Below are 18,763 nucleotides of genomic sequence, written 5' to 3'. Positions count from 1 at the left end.
TTCCACAGGTACACTTGCACTTATAGCAGTTCATGTTGTTTAATTGTAACTTGTTTAACTACATGCTCTTATGGTTCTTCCCTTTGGGCACTTACTTTGGTTGTTCACAATGTGTGCTTCATGTTTTGGCTACTCGCAATGTTTTGTGGCTATCTCGTTGTTATGATCAGTGACCTATGCACTTTGTAAAGCTCTCTCTTGGAAGTCGCTTTGGATAAAAGCGTCTGCTAAATGAATGAATGTAAATGTAATGTAAAAAACGGACCCCTGTGCAACCGACGCAAGCAAGCACACCCTACAATTTCCCCAGAAATTGTACCCTCTAGTCTATTGGATGTTATAGCAATGAAAGTTACATACTGTAGAGTGCAAAAACAAGTGGTAAAATACAGCTGCAAGCATCAATGAAGGGGGCAAGCAGTTCAGCAGAGCAGATTCGCCATGGCAACTTGATCTGATCATGTCAAAAGCATGGCCATAAGCACTGATAGGAAGTTTTGTCTTTTGACCAAAGACCAAAGAACAGACATGAGCTCACATCCTGTTTGGGGTAGTTTGCCTTTGATTTGGTTGTAATGGATGAATGTTTATGAAAAGCAAAAATGCATCCGAGAACTTTTGTGACGGCTTATTCTGAAGATGATCTGTGCTGGGTTTGGTGAAGGTTGGATAAAATATGTTGGTATTTTAATTTATTTTGATTAAGGCAAATATGGTAGACATCTCAATGAAGTCTGTCTCAGCTTTGATATTTACCAAGGTATTCGCATGCTAAAGAATATATATTTGTATGCAAAATACTTGAACAGTTATTAACCAAATGACATTTTTGCTTGTTGCAGCACCCCCCAGGGGATGTTTCATGAAATCCAACGTGGCGGACCAATCCAATAAAGTGGAAATTGAGGTAATGACTCAAAAGTGTTGAAATTGGTTTGATTCAAGGAATCCAATTGTACCAATTTTTTTTAAATCAAGTACACGGTTGCATAAGTAAGTTAAACAATCAAGCCATGGACCTCGGGAGAAATAAATGTGCACGCGTTTGTAGACGGGCACTGCTTAGTAATAAAAAAAGTCAGAAACTCAATGGCTTTGCTGGCTGGCCCCCAATGAAGTATTTTACTGTTGTGTAACTTAACTTCCTGATAGATATAGGTATGTAATAGTTTGTCTTTGGTGAGGTATTTACAATGTGGTTAGCAGCCTAATGTGCCAAAATATTGTGTGCTTTTTAAAAGGCAAAAATATAATGACTGGGTTTGTGCTGTCTAAACCTTAAAGTCATAAAATTATAATGTAGCCTCCATGGAGAGACTTTATTTATATTATCTACAAACTATCCTTTTTGTAGTTTTGGTGGTTAACCTGTGAATGAACATACAAATAGAAAGGTGTTTGGCCCACAATTCTAAAAGAAAATCAAACAAAATATTTAAAACAATTTCAAATATTTATTAGAACTTATACAAAACACAAGACCAAACATAGATATCAAAGTCATATTAATGTTCCAGATTTCCCACCACTCACATATGGAGTATGCCTGCAGTCATAAAAAACTAAAATATTGTTATATATAGTATATATACAGTATAATGCTACAGTTTATTGTACATGAAATCTGACGTTTAATATGCGATAAGGAAAGTTCCCCTAGTAAGCTTAAAAAGAGGTGGACGGATACATATGCTGTACCACAACCATCACCAAGCTCTGTAGCACTCTTTAATGTAATTTAAGTATTCATGTAGCAGATGCTCCTCCAACCTCCAACCTTTTGATATGCCAGTCAAATGCTCTACCACTGTAGCTGTGTTTTTCCCCTATAACCCTGGCACTGGCATTAGCCCTAACTCTAGCCCTAGGCCAGTCTTACAGCATATGACAGAGTAGAGGAGTGCAGTCCCCCAGCCTCTCCAGATCATCCACTGTTTCAATGAGATGCTCCACCTCCTCTTCAGAAAGCACCGCCCCTGCGTTGTTCCGGAACTTTCTTTTCAGGCTCTCATTCGTCAGTGGATTGCGCCAGTGACCATAAAAGGTGTCACACCGCCCCTTCAGCACATCCCCTCCCACTAGGGTTACCTGGACCTCAGCATACATAAGATCAAAGTTGGCAGGGTTATCGTGGGGATGCTCTACGCGGACTCTGCCTAGAAGGTCGCTCAGTTCCGGGCGGTGGAGAGCAGAAGGTGAGAAGGATTGTACAGTCACCTCCCCATCTAGCAGGGCGCTACAGGCATTAAACTGGAAGGAGTGACGTGCCTGGTGCTCAGATTCTGGGAAGGGCCTGTTTATGTATTTGGAGCGGGGGACCTTGAGTAAGATGTCTTGAACCATGCCAGGGGCCATAGGGCCTGATCCCACGCCCATGAGCATTTTGTGGACCGAGGCCGCAGCATCGGCAACCCAGTGCATCCCAAGGTGGGCAGGGAAACGTTTGAACGCTATATCCTGTTCCTCCAGCAAGAAGCTGTGATATTCTTCCTCCTCTGGGGAGATTAAAGGTTGGGGGACATAGTCTTCATAGAAGGCGCTAAAGCCAGCAACTCCAGGGATGGCATCTAGGACTTGCGGACTGGCCTCAAGGCCCCTGGAGGCCAAGAGGGCAGCCTCCAGGCCCAGCCGTGCAGCGTTGCCGATGTGGAATGGTTTGGACTGGGTGGCAGCATTAGCCATTGGAGCGCCTGACAGAGATGCGGCAATGGCAAGAGCGTGGCTACACTGTGTGCGCTCCAGAGCCAGAAGGCGGGCACAGGCAGCAGCACTGCCCATGGTGCCCACCACACTGGGGGGATGAAACCTGGATGTGGTGGCAAGATGGTGAAAGAGGAGCAGAACGAGAGAGATAGAAGTTAGGTCATATTATGGAGCTACCAATTCTAAAACTATGACTATTTTGCAGGTTTGGAAAGGTTTGTCTTTGGTGTGTCAGCATGTCAGTCATTCATCTTTGTGAATACAGGTGCCCACTGTACAAAATTAACATCATGCTCTGCTATAAAGGCACTGTGCATAAATGCACAAGGAAGATTATTTTAGGGGCATGGAAAGGAAATAACAGATTTTCACTGTGGTTTATTTTCATAAACCAAATAAATGGAGAGAGGGTTATGATGGTCAATTGACTGTGTGTAAACACAGTGACATTTCTGGAGGCAAATCTGATGGGGTGATGCATACAGCCTCTCCCAGTGCAGGCAAATACGTTTAGTTAAGTGTCATATATAGTTTGTTTCTGGGCGTAGGGATATCACACAAACACATAGAGTCTTTACCCCATATTAACGCTAGTTAAAGACGCAAGACCAACAGGGACACTACACAAACCTTCCTGTCTAGACTCCAATGCACTGCTCAGCACAGGCAAATATACTATGTTGTCTTGGCTGGACACTCAGTACTTGTTAGGTTTCTCAGAACATTTATGACACTTGACTGACTTCCATAATGCAGATTAAACTGAGTCTTATAGGTCTTTGGGTGAAAGAATATTTTTGCAATAAGGGTTTTGGATGAAGACACTCACCTCTTAGGGATGTTATGTGCCTCGCGGGAGAACCTCATCAAGCGTCCCTGAATCTCAATCCCTATGTTAAAGGCCACCAGGAAATCCAGTCCACTAGGCTTGCTGCCTTTGGGGAGCATGTCGCTGATTGCCATCAGAGCAGGAAGTACAGCACCTGAGGGGTGGGTGGCAGGATGCCAGGTGTCGTCAAAGTCCATAGAGTGAGCCTTGAGACAGACAGGAGGAAACATTGTGTTTGCGGTTATAAACGGTGGGTATCGATTTGGCGTCATAATTGTAAACATCATGGGGAACGCTTTCGTTTGAAAGCTTCAAAGTATGAAGACTGGAACGAAGTGTCACAGGAGTCATCACATATCTCATCATTAATGCTTCTACCCACTCCAGTAATTGATCTTGAATCTTCTAACCATGCACACAATTAATCACCTGTCATTAACATGGTAAATGGACTGCATTTATATAGCGCTTTTCTACCTTAGCGGCACTCAAAGCGCTTTACAATGTTTGCCTCTCATTCACCCATTCATACTCTCACTCACACATACCGACGGCAGCGAGCTACCATGCAAGGCGCCGGCCTGCCAATCGGGAGCAACTTGGGGTTCAGAGTCTTGCTCAAGGATACTTCGGCACATGACCTAGGAGGAGTCGGGGATCGAACCGCCAACCTTGCGATTAACAGACAACCCTCTCTACCCCCTGAGCCACAGCCGCCCCTGTATTAACACCACCTTAGCCAGGTATGCCACAAAAACAGAACAATTTGACAGTGCAATTAATCACCCTATTGATGTTGCTTAAGCAAGCAATACCAGAGAAAAATGTGCAGGGACTGGTGTTGGTGAGGGAAGTTTCCTAATCTGTCATCACCAACCAGCAGATGGTATGCTCTTACTGTGATGTTTCTGGAGAATTATACTTTTTTTTGCCTGGGTGTGTATGCTGGTGGAGGATTTGACGAACAATGTCTGCCTCTAGCATAACAGGCTAGACTGACAGAGTTTGAATGAAACTGGGTTTAAAAAGGGATAATATGACTGACCTTTTTCAAGGGGATGCACATGTACAGATAGACAAAGAAGACATTCCCGTATGATGTGGAGTCATGTTTGTTCTAAATATATAGGCACTTTGATTGTGTAGACATATTGGAATATGAGGTATACCTCCTGAAGTTGCTGAATGTTATACTTAAAGATTATGAAATGTATTTGGGGCATCAATCTTGTATCAATTTATGTTTGTGACATTTTCGGACATGGTGGTGGTTTGGTCGGCACTCAAACCATTTAAAATGTGTACAAAACGATTTACTGTCACATCTGCCGCAAAGCCCTTTGAAACATCAGCTTACATTGTAAATATTCCACCACTGGAAAATCGGTAGAGGTATGGTTGCAGTGATCATTGGAATTGTTTAATCTTTTAAGGCTTTTTCCATAAACCCTAATTTACCACAACAAAAAAACTAACATGTTTTTGTCGTTTAAAAAAAACGTAGTTATTTTTTGTTTCTACTCACTGCCACTCCATTGACAAAAGCTGCTAATGTGGGTGAAAGTCTGGTGCCCCTGCGTCCGTACACAGAGCTGACATTATCAGGGGCGTACATGTGCTGAGGGAAGAGAGAGAAGACAGAAGATCAAAAAAGTGCAGTACCAATTAAATGAAGTCTTTGGTTCCAGCTCAAACCATTCTGTCACGATCAACCACGGATTGATAGATTGATCTGTCTGTCTGTCTGTCACCTCACCTGGCAGTGTTTAAGGGCCAACTGGAACACGTCAGTTGTGCTTCCCAGGATTCCCACTCCGATACTGTCCAGCACCATCCTTTTACTGCGATGGAGGAGGGTGGAGGAAAGTTGATGGTTCTGCACTCCCTGGATGAATCTCCCAAAGCTGGCTGTCACTGTTTCCTCTGGGGCTGAGTGCTCCATCACTGAAGAGGAAAGGGAAAGAGGGGAAGGGAGAGTAAACATAAGAATAACTAGTGAATTAGAATTGATGCTGTTAGTTTTAAGATAGTCTCTTTTTTTGTATGCATTTCTGGACAATGCGACACACACAAAGCATAGGTTATATCAAATGCCTGGAGCACTCATTTGACAGCTGTTTAACATAGGAGAGTGAGCATAGTCGCGAGGAATGTTTAAAACATACTCAGCACATTTACTCGTCTCAAGTCAAAGTTGAAGTGCAGAACCAACATTGATGTATGTAAAGATTAGACTAATATTGACTGTCAAAGCACAGCTTCCTTACAGCTGAGTCTAGAAGAAAGACTTAAAGATTCATTTGAAGCAAACAGTGACAGTCACTCATTCTATCACACTGGGGAAAAGCAGGGGAGAGAATATAGTTTACCGTCCAGGGCTGACTTGTGGAGTCCTCTCATAGAGTACACTGGCCTGATGGTTCTCTGAAAAAGAGAGAACAAGTGACAAAGAGCCGAGAGAGAAAGTGTGAGAGAGAAAGTGTGAGAGAGACGGATAGAAAGACAGAATGAGAGAGTAAGCTGATAAAGAACATCACAATATTGATTGAACATAGTTTTTAATATTTTTCACATGTCTCTTTGTGCTTAGAGTAAGAGATTAATCAAAACAGGGAAGATGAGAAAAGTGACCCTCTGCCCCCTTCAAAAATGCTGACAGGTGTGTCATTAGAGGCTTTGGCACAACCACACATCCTCTTCATCAACACAGGAAGACCCTTCAGTACTTCAGAGTCACAAGAGTCTTTCAACAAGAACTTTGCCTTTTGTTAGGATTTTTTTGGGGGGGGTTCTTGTAAGATTAGGCCCAATAATACTCAGAGTTGTTTATTAATAATAATAAATAACACCTGTTTTTTACCTGTTTATTTGTTTCATTTGACATAATTGTGACTAAGCATTTACTGCTGTTGACACAACTCAACAATGTGTTTCAGCAGAGCAAACAGATGTCAGAAATAGAGACAGAGGATAAGACTGTAGTCATGCCAGGTGTACGAGGAAAACTCCACAAATCAACACCCGGCTTATAAACACAATTACTACAACTACTTATCCATCATTAAGAAACTGAAACCTAGACTGAAGTTCACAGGCAATACAATAGAAACCCTTGTTGTACATTAACTCAGTTTTTGTAAGGACTTGATATAAATATAAATAAAACACATTATGCAATCAACAATGGATTTGAACAATAGATGCTTACCTTTACTTTAGAGAGCATGTTGATCTGCAGTATCTATTGTTGATGTTTTAAGTGTGATTATTTTTTTCTGTCTGTTTTGGCTTCAGTCAGTTTCTCCTCCCTTTTCACTTTGTCCTCCGTGTTCTCAAGTAAGACTTATTGCGATGCCGAAGTCTGGAGTCTTGAAATTGGTTGGATGCTTAAGGTGATGTTGTGTCTCCCAGGTGAGATCCTGCCTTTTATACTCTGTACAGACAAAGGCCATACACACTCCCCCCCCCAAAAAAAAATCTAAAGAATTTCTCAGAACCTTCATCAACCTCATTGTCACCATCACCCTCACAGGAGGAAGTTGATTGCCTGAGGTGTGAATATCTCATGACTCTGAGAAGAAGGGGTGGGGCTGGGGCTAAGGGGGTGGTCTAGATCACTGGGGATTTCTGTAACTCCTCCCTCCTCTCCCTACTCAGAGATCAGCATATTTATCATAAACTTTCCTTTTGATTCCAAACTTCAGCTCAAAGAGCATCCTCACCAGGTAAGTCCCTACTCTGTTATTTAACAAGCTCGTCATGTTTTTTTCTATGTCTCCCAGTGAGTACATCATATTCTCTTTGTCTGTGACATGTCATTCAGTGCAGTTTAGATAACCCCTCTCTACTCTCTCTCTTCTGTTTCTGTCCTGTCCTTAGTCCTGTACTCCAGTTTTATTTTAATGTTTAATAAGAGCAACACAAACAGTACCTGTCTGTAGAGAAGCTTGTCCCACACTTGGACTGTGGCAACTCAGATGTCCAGGGTATCAAACTGTATTGTCTGACACAGCAGAATCAAAAACTAATTTTTGTGAGGCTCTAACCCACCTATTGGAATTGATGGAAAAGAGGCATCTCCCTCCCTTCCATAAAGGGTGTGAAACCCGACAGCACACCTATGACTTAGCACTGCAAGGAATTTAACTGGGACTTACTGTTCATTCTGAGGGAGAAAGGGAAAGAGGAAAGTGTGTACAAAAAAGTGTGATTTTGTGTAAGAGGGTATTTTTCATAATTCACCCTCTTTAATTGTAATTCAGATTTAGCAAATGTTTGTGTTTTCATTATTTTCACATAGAGATGTAGAGGGCGCTATCATCTTTGTTTTAGTTGATCAACTATGATATAAGTGGCATTATGGTGTCTATCTGTTTGTATGGTCTGGGTATAACCTTTAACAGTAGTCATCAGAAACCTATTTTAAGTCCAACTCTATTTTAACTCCATATTGTAGATGCACACATCTACAATATACTAATTTCAATGTTATACTGAAAGGGACAGGAATTCTGGGCAATGACTAGGATCTTAGGTAAGGTAATGACATTTAAGTCTCGTCTTAAAACATATTTTTATTCTTTGGCTTTTGAGTCAGTTTAGGGTCACTCGTGCTTATTGTAATTGTGTTGTCTGTTGTTCCAAATTATTGTTGTTTTGCCTTATTTTATGAATTTGTACAGCACTTTGGTCGGCATTGGCTGTTTTTAAATGTGCTCTATAAATAAACTGACTTGACTTCCTGTGGCCTTATATTTTGTCTTTTTCAGTTAAACAAGATCAGAAGCTTGACAACCAATTCATCATGTCATCGTCAGAATTTCCAGCCAGTTTCTATGGCGAGCCGGGAGTTCTGGGCATGTTGGCCAATGGGATCAGTGCATTCCTTGTCCTTCTCCAGAACTTTCACACGGCATACACTGGCATCCACCCTAAGGGGGTGGAGAACATTTTAGCAGGTAGTTCTTCCCCCCAAAAAAATTCTTCATCAAAGTTCATTATCACATTCAGATTCAGAACCATTTCTCGGCCCTTGTCAAATCAATATGCAGCCTCTTTACAGTTATTTTAAAGACTTAAGTCGTCCCTTCACTTCTCTATATAAAGGAAACATTTAAAGTCCTTAAGTGTTTATTTTTGTAGTCTAAGCACATAAACATGTTAGAAATGTATTGCTTCAACACATTACAAAGTCTGTGAACTATGTAGTCAGGGCAGTACTTAGGGTGGTGGGGGCCCCTGGGCTTGAGTCATTTTCAGGCCCTACCTTCTATACATGACTTAAATAGAACGAAATGATACATACACAAGCTATGTATTAAGGAGTCAGATGGCTGAGCGGTGAGGGAGTTGGGCTAGTAATCTGAAGGTTGCCAGTTTGATTCCCCGCCGTGCCAAAATGACGTTGTGTCCTTGGGCAAGGCACTTCACCCTACTTGCTTCGGGGGGAATGTCCCTGTACTTACTGTAAGTCGCTCTGGATAAGAGCGTCTGCTTAATGTAAATGTAATGTAATGTATTACAGCTACACGATTCTGGATAAATAGAGATCACGATTCTGAACAAACAACTGAACAAAATAACATAATTTATGTTAATTGCTGAAGTCTATTTAAAATGTTTAATTAACTGAATTATAAAAAAAAACTCCCGCTAGGGGCATCCATCTTTGTTGTAGAGTTGTAGAGTTTTTGTTGTAGAGTCTAACCCTTTTGTTATAGCGATATTTGACAGTTGAACACCTTCCGCATTTTCAAGATTTTGATAACTTATTTGAGATACTTGGAGATTTTTTTTTATCATTCAAATTTGGCTGGGTGGTTAGGAACACATTTTTTTGTAGTGTGACAAACTCAACACATATTTTATTGTCACTTTACAGGGACTTTAATAGAAGACAATAAAAAATAAATCCTACTCACCACATAAACATCCTGCTCTTATTCTACTTCTAGTGTATTGTGAATACAGGAATGCCATATTGTTATACATTTGGCTGTATTTAAGAGGACTAACCTGGTGTTTGTATTGCAGGTGTGCACCTAATCCTGATTGGTGGCATATGCCAGTTGGTGGCTGGTTTTCTCTCTTTCCGCAAGTATGATCACCTGAGTGGGACAGCCTTCATTGGCTACGCCAGCCTGTGGGGCAGTTACGGTGCCACACGCATATTCCTTGGAGCCAAGGACCAACTAAGCAACACAACCCTGTTACCTGTCAACATCACTCTCAATGTGTCCACAGACACTGGCCTTATGAACAATATGCCTATGTTCCCTAACATAACCACCAATGTGTCCATGACCACTGCCCTTCTGAACTCCACCTTAGCTACTCCAGTCTGGCTGTCCTATCTGCCAATCAAAGAGACTGCTATATCAGGTCTGGTCCCTTACATCCTCCTCTCCTTCCTCCTTGCCTTCTGTTCTGCTACCGTCAACTACATCATGCCCTTTATATTTGGGGCCATCACAGCTACTTTACTCTTTGAAGCGGTCGGGTTTGTAGCCGGCTGGGCCCTTGTGGTCTCTGGTTTCCTTGAGCTTCTGATCCTCCTTTTTGCCATGTATGGCTCTGCAGCGCTGCTTGTCAAAGGCCTGGGCCAACGTTTGATCCTTAAGGGCTTTGGCACACCTCTCTTCAATGTGCTCCTCCTAGGAACATCCAATGTTGGCAGCGTCCAAAGTTTGGGACAGGAAAAAAAGAAGAATACAAAGTATGCCGAGCCAATGGCACTAGGGTTCTTCTGTGATACTGTATCATCCTTCATTCTGGCCTTCTATAGCTTTGGGTATGTGTCATCCTTTGCTCTCGGTGCCGTCTGGATCTCCATTGTCTCCACTGCCCAGCTTTTCTCTTCCTACTATGCTCACCTGCGCCTCGACGGGTATCACACCACCAAATTTGGCCTCCATGCCTCGTACTGGCTGATCAAGTCGTGGGAAGAGTTTGTGGCATCAACTCTGATAGTGCATGACGTCGCAAAAGAGGCTGGCCGGTCACCGATGGTGGGCGACTGGTTCTTTGTAGCATCAGCCCTGATTTTGATCCTGGTGAGCCTGAACACAGACACCTTGGAGTTGATCCACAATCTTCTATTCCTCCTTCTCTCTATCTCCTCCATACCCCAGATACCCCTTCAGGGGTACTACATCTTCTTCGGGGTTGCCTGCTCTCTCTTTACCGCAGCCTCTCTCTATGGAACCTTCTCTCGTCTCATCAACACTATTGCAGAGAAGACCCTGATTCCTGTTGGGCCACAGCCTGTGTCCAGTGAGCGACTGAGGGCAGCTCTGGCTGGAAGACAGGGTGAAACCCAGCCCCACTCCATCCCTAACCAAATCCCAGATGCTCTATTTTACCTAACCAATGGGGTGGCAGCACTGTCAGCCCTCCACACCAGCTTCTCTAATCAGAACAACTTCTTCCTCCATCTGACCATCCCCTGGGTGTTGATCTCAGGAGCCATCATCCAGCTCTACATTAGCAGGCTTCAGGTCAGGGGTGGCCTGAGATTTGGGTCAGTCATTCCATCCTTTTATGTAGCTGTATGGGCCACCTGGACATGGTTCAGGTTTGCAGGTATGATCTTACATAATTACATAATAAAAGTGTCATTGATAATGATATTGTTCTTGTAGGGAAAGTTTTGTAATAGCCTTAAATCTCCTAAATCCACGTATTGAAATATACAGTGATGAATTCTTCCAGTAAGATCCTATGCAACAAGACTTTTCTACCTGTCTACAACCTCTTTCAGGCCACCTGCTCAGGCTATCTGATGTGGCAGTACATGGCTTTACAGTTGGAGCCATTGCTTTCCTGATAGTCAATGCTTTCCTCATGCTGATTGGTGAGTGTAATTTTGGATTTATTGGATTTAAGACAGAGGACATACACATGAACAGACAGTTGGACAGAACAGTAGACAAACAGAACAACAATCTACCCTACTAACCAGTAAACCAAACAGACAGAACAACAGACCAAGATTATTTAGAAGTTTAGTACTATTTACTATTTCATACTCCCTCCATGTCTTCCTCTATCAGCTGCTTACAGGAATGTAGTATTGCTGCTCCTGACCACCATTATGGAAGTGATCCTGGTCTGCTTCCTTCTCTCCACCCTCAAAAATCTGCCTTACCAACTGGAGAGTATGGAACACTTCTAATCTATCTCACACCACATAACACATTGGTTTGACAGTTATACATAATGAATTTGCAGCTGCCACTCTGATTCTGGAAACAAATTGTTGTAATTCTTGCAGTTGCTATGCTGGCAGTGTTCTCAATTATATGTCTGTATGGAGGGCTGGCATGCCTGGTTAACAACATATTTGCCCAGAGACTGCTCCCTATTGGCCCTCCACTTCTCAAGGTGAGGCACTAGTCAGAAGACCAGCAAGCCGTTTATCGGATGATAAAAGATCCTCTAGTGTTTATTAAACCGTGACTTTCTTATCTTATGATATTTCTTCTTCTATCAGTATGAAAAGAAGGAGAATGCTCCAGTGCTGCCATGTGAGGTGGCTGACTCTCGTCTGACTAGCAGTCTCCTAAAGATTGCCAAGGTATTGGATGAGGGTGGAGTTTGTGGCATCCCCACTGATACTGTCTATGCTCTGGCTGTATCCTGTAAAAACCCACAGGCCATCGAGAAAATCTACTCCATTAAGGTAAGATTTGCAGGGATGACATAGAAGCATCATGACATTGGTGCAAACTGGTGGACAGTAAACATACTGTTTATGAGGAGTAGAGACAATTACATATTGTGTAAGATGTGTAAAACATTCTGTACCATAATAATATCAATACAATCCTCTCATTACACAACTGACATTTAGTGATAAGCCAGATGATCCTCGTGTCTTTGAAACATTTTAACAAATTAAAGTGTCTATGTGACCTATTTTAGGAACGTCCAGCAGAGAAGCCGATCTGTATTTGCATCTCCAGTATAGACCAGCTGATGGCTACTAAGCCCCCCTTCAGCCCTCTGCTCTGGGATTTCATGAGAAATGTCTACCCCGGGGGAATAAGCTGTATAGTCAGCAAGGGAGACTGGCTCTCAAAACTGGGTATGGAGGATATTAAATTCCATAATATTTTATGTATATGGGCATTCGGAGGAAGAGTGTGTCTCAGACAAGTTCGAACAAGTACTAATCTAAAGTGGTGTACAGTTCACTGAATATCCATGAATGATATCTGGTTTCTTAAAAAAATATATACTGAGAATTTTCCTGCTGCCAATTCACTGATGCTTGCATGTGTATGTGTAGGTGTGGGCGCAGCCTACGATCGTGTGGGTACCAGGGACAGCATCATGATTAGAGTCCCAGACCATACCGTGAACCGACATCTATGTGACATCACCGGTCCTCTTGCTATAACCTCTGCCAATCCTAGTGGAGAAGTGGACAGTACACATCATGATATGGTCATTAGGTGAGTTTATACTGTTCATGCAAAACAAACAAAAAAAAAATCTGTTCAATCCAGTCCTGGAAACATTATCTGTGTAAAAAAAAATGTGTTGGTGAATGACAAAAACTCTTAAGACAATACCCAACAAAAGGTTCTCAGTTTGAAGATCCAGTCCCTCTAGTAAAACAAGCTGCTGTGCAGTGCCTTATTTTAACCTCTCAGAGCAATAGTGGCACACCATTGCATTAAATCGGCTATCTGGGTCATGATTTGATCCATGACTAAATGTGTTTCTGTCTGTGTTTGCTGTAGCCGACTAGGACATAAGATCCAGGGTGTTCTGTGTGATGGGGAGTCCAATGAGGTGGTAGCCTCCACTGTAGTCAACTGCTTGAAGATTGATGAAAGTATGTTAACTATTCAAGTTAGTTCTTCCTTACATCACAAACATGATAAGTACTCACACAACTTTAAGGCAATGCTTTGTTTAAGTCCTTTTTTCCACCTCAGGTATTATCACCATCCTGAGAGAAGGTTGTGTTCCTGCTGCCAAGGTTCACCAGATCTTTGAAAGGGTAAAGAGCAGGATGCTGTGATAATCTGATTCATCCCTTCATTCTCTCTTTCATCTATTCCTCCAGTACCTGTCTTTGCCTGTTTCTTATCATGGTCACCAGGAGTCAGAGGCTCCAAACCACTCATCTATAAATACAAAATTAAGTATTTATTGTGTGTTTGGTTGGAAAAAAAAATTCTCTTGCTTTTCTCAGTTTTTAGTTAGTCAAAGGTGTTGTTATTTATTTAGTAACATTTATTGGATTTTATTGTTTACTATGTGGAATATGACCAAACAGTCTGTTTGTGTTGTGGTTTCGGTGTGGATGGTGATGTTTGTATATTTTTTTGTACTGCACGTCAACATGAGCGCTTTCACATTGTCAATTTGTGAGAAAAATAATGATGATCAATAAACAAAAGTTAATTAAAAAGACTGTGACCCAGTAACTTTTATGCATATACATTTGAATCCGCTAAAGGAACATGTTCATATGTACTATAATTTTTTGTATGGCGTCTATTCTTTGTCTGACATAGCGTTTTGCATAGCATCCTCTGCACTTTTGTGATCACATTTAAAGCTGACACAGTAAAGGGGGGGTGACAAGTGCCCTTGCACGGCCTAAAAGCATATAATGTAGACAACCTTTGCCCACAATGTCCGTGTTGTCTCTGACTTTTTATCATTGGTCCCCAATGGGGGTGATGGCGGCGACATAGCAACGTAGTAAGCCTACGTGTGGGGACTTTGGTAGCGGGGACGTTTTTTTTTAATTAAGATTATGTGTAACGGGTGTGAATCCATGAAACTCACTCCTCAAGTATATAACAGGCCATCCGTGTCAACGAAGAGCTAGCTTTACGTTGGCGTAGCTAGTAGTGGTCGCGCTTGGCAAGTCAGAGGTGGCGTGTTCGAGCCCAGCGAGTGGCGAACATCGGTCCATAGACCTTGGTGACGGAGCGTGGCCACATCTGTTACATACCTGTCACATATGCAAGAAAACATACAACAAAGAAATAGTCACTTACATAATAAAGGAGATACAAAGAAGGAAAAAAGCCAGATAATACATATTTACATAATATTTATATTTAAATCTATTTAAAAGGTGTTTCAGTGAACATATCCTTTGTACAATTTTAAAGGACACTTCTTTAACAAATTCAGAAGCTCAATAGAATCTTGAATTCGGGACGTAGCGGCGACATTACCTTTGTAAGCATTGCATTAGCTTGTGTGATATGGGGGGTGATTAGTGCCAGGTAATTTTAACAAAGCTTTCAACCATCGCTACGCCAAACAAAGCAGACAATCACTGCCACCGCTACGTCTGCAAAGCAGACAATCACTGCCACCGCTACGTCTGCCATTATGTGGATAGCTAGGTTGATAAGAAGCTAGTGTAAAGTATTTTATTGTGAAACCTCTCAGTTGACAGAAGTTATAATATAGCTACAGAGCTTTTATTGTGCCAAGGTTTTTTGATTCGGACGGCCTCTCTCTGTGGAGGTCGAATGCTAGCCTGGTCCTAACCAGACTCTCGTACATTTCATTCGTACAGAGAGTCTGGCCTCGCTCCATTGACAAGCGTTGACTTCCTTGTAGGCGGGTACTCTGTTGAAGTTTAAAACTATTGGATCTGCCCAGAGCCACTCTGATCTGCCATAACCAATCGCTAGCGTTCGCCTTAGCCAATTCCTTCACCACTACTGTAACAGAGCTAGCTGCCGTAGCTGGAAAATCTAACTGTTCCCGAACCCCGTGGGGAGGAGGGCCACAACATCATGGCCACCAACAAAACTCAGCAAAACTTGTTCTTGCTCTGGCTTTAGATTGGCTGATATTCGGCAGCGTTGCCACAACGGACCGAATGGCTTCGCTCGCATCTTTCTCCGCCGCCATTACGGAACTACAACACAAACTAGCGCACGACAGCCACTCCCTCTGTTCGCTGATTGGCCGGTAGAAAATTAACTGGAGACATCTGACTTACTTACCTCATGGCCAGACCTAGTACAGAAGCAAAATCTAAATTGAGCGGAAGTACGTAGGAGGGCAGAGCCAGGCTAGTCGAATGCTATGTCTGAGAGAGAAGTGGCAGAAAAATACAAGTTGTGCAAAGAGACCGTGTCCGTGTTTATTGTCCACATGACCACATAAAGTTATCTCGAATGAACCTACAAAAAGCTTGGCTACATTGGTGACAGCGGTGGGATTGTCCGGACTAAACGGATACTGCGAGTAGTTTTCTTTGTTTTGTGATAAGTAAATGGCGTGGCTAGTAGCAGTGCTAGCTTAGCTGGTGACACGTGCGCCGAAGATTGAGACTTTCTTCCATGAGAGAGTCTGGTATACGAGAGACAGATAAGAAAAGAAGTGAATAATCAAATAAATACATTCTAATCTGCACATAACACTACTGAGAGGCACCACAGACAAGATGTGGCTTGGAAATGTGGATCCCTTCATGTACAGATCGGGGAGAGGTAGAAGCCGTGCACCCGGAGGGCGGAGCCCGAGTTTTGGAGGACAGACTTATTGTGATGAAGACCCAAGAAGGCGAGGAGTGCGCTTCGGAACTCCTAGAGGAGCGACAAAGTCATGTTGGATATACGAAACATACTGTACATGTTCAGTTTGTGTGTTGGGTTTGAAAAGAAGGATGTTACTTTTGGAGGATGTATTGAGGCTTGAAGAGAGAGGTTTCATTTGATGTTTACTCGTTAGGGAAGCTGCTACACTTTATGCTTAAACGTTTTATTTATCTTCCGTTATCAGTGAGGGCATTCAAGTAAAGCTACGTTACAATCGTGTGCTGTAGAGTCTACCTCTGTGGGTTCTACCTTGGAGAGTCTACCTCTGTGGGTTCTAACTCTGTAGAGTTCTAACTCTTTCTGGGTGGCATCCAACTCCTTGTTTAATGTGTCATCTAGTATATTTGGGGAGTGCGTGGGTTGTCATCTGTATGCGTTGGGGTGGACATGGGTGTCTGGTTTCTGTTGTTGTTTGCTGCATACAGTTGCATTTGTTCCCAGGATTTGTGACGTTTTTGTATGCCTTTTCTTTTCGAACAGGGATGTTCCATATTGAGGGGGGAACGTATGTAACGACCTTTCTATGTTCTACGGGAAAGGGGGTGTTTTGTCCCTCGGGAGTTGCCATGTGCGTGGTGCTGGGGTAAGCGTCGGTAGAAGAAAGTGAATTGAGTTGGAATGCTATGTCAAGAAGAGAAGCAGTAAAATACAAGTTGTGCTTGAAGACCGTGTCTGTATATAATTATTTACACAACATAAAGTGATCTAAAACAAACCCATAAACAGACGGCTACACTAGCATAGCTATCTAGCCTCACCATTATACCATGCCAGTATTATAATCTAGCGAGAAAAGGCGGCGAGAAAAGGCGCTTCCAAGCGCTTCGCAGCTAATCGCGGCCAGAGCCATATAAGAAGAGAGTTACGACACTCTTTGATCTCGACGACACGTGATCACGTGGTTCAAGTTGCTCGCTGTAGTTCCAAAAACCCACTGCTGTCAACCTGTTTGAATGGTTTTCGACGGGACAGACAGCAGCACCATCTCGATTTACTGACATTTTCGGTAACACATAATATCAATTGGTTACTGGTGTGTTGTATTATATATATGTCTGATACTTTATTAACATGTATGTATTACATTAAAGATCCTGTAAAGTAAAGTCCATGTTTTGCTTCTAAGTACATTATATACGTGTGAAATGAGTTCCTGAAAGCATGTGCAAAGCGCTAAAACTTTGTCACCCTGAAATGTGGAGTTAAACCGAAGAACAGTTTCTCTTCCGTTTTCAGATCAGGTTTTAATGGGCGGAGCCAAAAAATGCCCTATCTACGTCATTTCGCCCTATCTACGTCAGATCACTGAATGGCTCCTCCTGCTGTACTGTAGCCTACATCAGCTAGCTAGCTAGCTTCAGGATGTCTCCCACCACCCGCAACTGCATCTTCCCTGGATGCAAGAACTCCAGCTGCGCTGCAACGCCATTTAAAAAGGAAAAATAGGTGGATAGATTTTGTGAAGAGCCACGCTCATGGAAAGCTTCGGATTAACTCCAACAGCCGCCTCTGCACTGACCATTTCACGGCGGACAGTTTTAACATGGACCAGAGACATACGGGGTTCACCAACACACGGCTTCTCTTGCAGCGCGGAGCCGTACCGAGCATCGCCCCTCCGGCCGTTCATCCTCCGGTCGCACCTGGACCATCCACCGCCGCCGGCAGTTCATCACTCAGTTCTGTGTGCTTGTTATAATTATACTAGATAACTTTTCCAGAGGTATCTCTGCTATGAGTAAGTGCAAACCGCTAAATTGATATTAGGCTATTCGGTGTAGAATGATGGTATTTTGGTGAAATGGTAGCTAATGTGTTAGAAGTAGCCTAGTTGGAGAGCTCACTGTCTGCTGTCTCTGGTGTCCATTTTTACTGTTACAGCTCAGGGGAACATTTCATTTACATGCATCTGTATGTTTCACTCATTGAACAAATAAATTCGAATTTTATACGGTTTTGTTCGGCTTGACATAGCGTCCATTATCTGGGTCGGAGGTAGGCACTAGGCAGCGAGGGGCGGAGCTTCAGCTCCTTCAGGTGACACGCCCCCCCAGTCTCAAGCAGCAGAAGACTGCTGATTTTTTCACGATTTCAAAGCCTAATTTAACATACTTGTCAGTGTTATTTTTTCATTCGAATTTGGATGGGTAGTTAATAACACATTATTCTGTGGTGTGGCGAACTTAAAACTCGTTTCCATGTCCACTTTACAGGATCTTTAATTTATAACACTAGGCAGCAATATTGTGAAGCAGATAGAAATGGCTATGCTAGCTACCATACTGTAGCCTAATGAGGACTATTGTTCTACTGAACATTTAACTTTCGACTGTTGAAGTAAATGGGACTTGTTAAACACGTTTTTTATTCATCAGCCCACTTACAATTTACCATGTTAAAGGGGTCATTGATTGCAAAACCGATTTTACCTTGTCATAGTTGAATAACTATGACAAATAATATTGGTGGGGACAATTGTGTCTTTCCCAAACTTTGTCGTGACTAGTCCCTATGGACCCTATGCAAACCTAAGCCCTTGGAATAACGACAGTTCGGTGGGTAAAATGGACATATAGTGAAGCTCAAAGTCCATTGACACCTCTTTCCTATCTAAATCTCACGACTTGAAACTGCAGCTGTAAAA

The 18,763-nt window shown here is 42.5% G+C and overlaps 2 protein-coding genes across 2 annotated transcripts; one reads left to right on the top strand and one right to left on the bottom strand.

Annotated features, from left to right (window-relative positions):
- Nucleotides 1–1,481: 1,481 nt before the first annotated feature.
- irg1l (immunoresponsive gene 1, like) lies at nucleotides 1,482–7,001 on the bottom strand. The gene is made up of 6 exons (XM_062466724.1): nucleotides 6,741–7,001; nucleotides 5,902–5,956; nucleotides 5,289–5,476; nucleotides 5,058–5,150; nucleotides 3,533–3,738; nucleotides 1,482–2,806 (listed from the first exon to the last, which is right to left on the bottom strand). The coding sequence occupies exons 1-6, from the start codon at nucleotides 6,756–6,758 to the stop codon at nucleotides 1,876–1,878; spliced, it is 1,491 nt and encodes a 496-aa protein (XP_062322708.1). The 5' UTR covers nucleotides 6,759–7,001; the 3' UTR covers nucleotides 1,482–1,875.
- Nucleotides 7,002–7,231: 230 nt separating this feature from the next.
- si:ch211-153b23.3 (uncharacterized) lies at nucleotides 7,232–13,702 on the top strand. The gene is made up of 11 exons (XM_062466598.1): nucleotides 7,232–7,257; nucleotides 8,302–8,490; nucleotides 9,566–11,113; nucleotides 11,292–11,384; nucleotides 11,584–11,688; nucleotides 11,805–11,914; nucleotides 12,024–12,212; nucleotides 12,455–12,617; nucleotides 12,822–12,987; nucleotides 13,279–13,373; nucleotides 13,477–13,702. Exons 2-11 carry the CDS (start codon nucleotides 8,337–8,339, stop codon nucleotides 13,560–13,562), a joined length of 2,709 nt encoding a protein of 902 aa, XP_062322582.1. The 5' UTR covers nucleotides 7,232–7,257; nucleotides 8,302–8,336; the 3' UTR covers nucleotides 13,563–13,702.
- The last annotated feature ends 5,061 nt before the right edge of the window (nucleotides 13,703–18,763 follow it).

Source organism: Osmerus eperlanus, chromosome 1 (assembly GCF_963692335.1).
Source record: "Osmerus eperlanus chromosome 1, fOsmEpe2.1, whole genome shotgun sequence".
NCBI classification, from domain to species: domain Eukaryota; kingdom Metazoa; phylum Chordata; class Actinopteri; order Osmeriformes; family Osmeridae; genus Osmerus; species Osmerus eperlanus.
The sequence above is the reverse complement of the archived record's forward strand: the minus strand, read 5'-3'. Positions and strand labels throughout refer to the sequence as shown.

Excerpts from the sequence above, each read along its gene's own strand:
- irg1l (XM_062466724.1), bottom strand. Across the intron at positions 5,151-5,288 it reads TGGCCCTTAAACACTGCCAG|CACATGTACGCCCCTGATAA; the intron begins GTGAGGTGACAG and ends CTCTTCCCTCAG. Across the intron at positions 2,807-3,532 it reads GCACATAACATCCCTAAGAG|GTTTCATCCCCCCAGTGTGG; the intron begins GTGAGTGTCTTC and ends CACCACATCCAG.
- si:ch211-153b23.3 (XM_062466598.1), top strand. The coding sequence starts at position 8,337 with ATGTCATCGTCAGAATTTCCAGCCAGTTTCTATGGCGAGCCGGGAGTT. Across the intron at positions 11,915-12,023 it reads TTGGCCCTCCACTTCTCAAG|TATGAAAAGAAGGAGAATGC; the intron begins GTGAGGCACTAG and ends TTCTTCTATCAG. Across the intron at positions 12,618-12,821 it reads AGACTGGCTCTCAAAACTGG|GTGTGGGCGCAGCCTACGAT; the intron begins GTATGGAGGATA and ends GTGTATGTGTAG.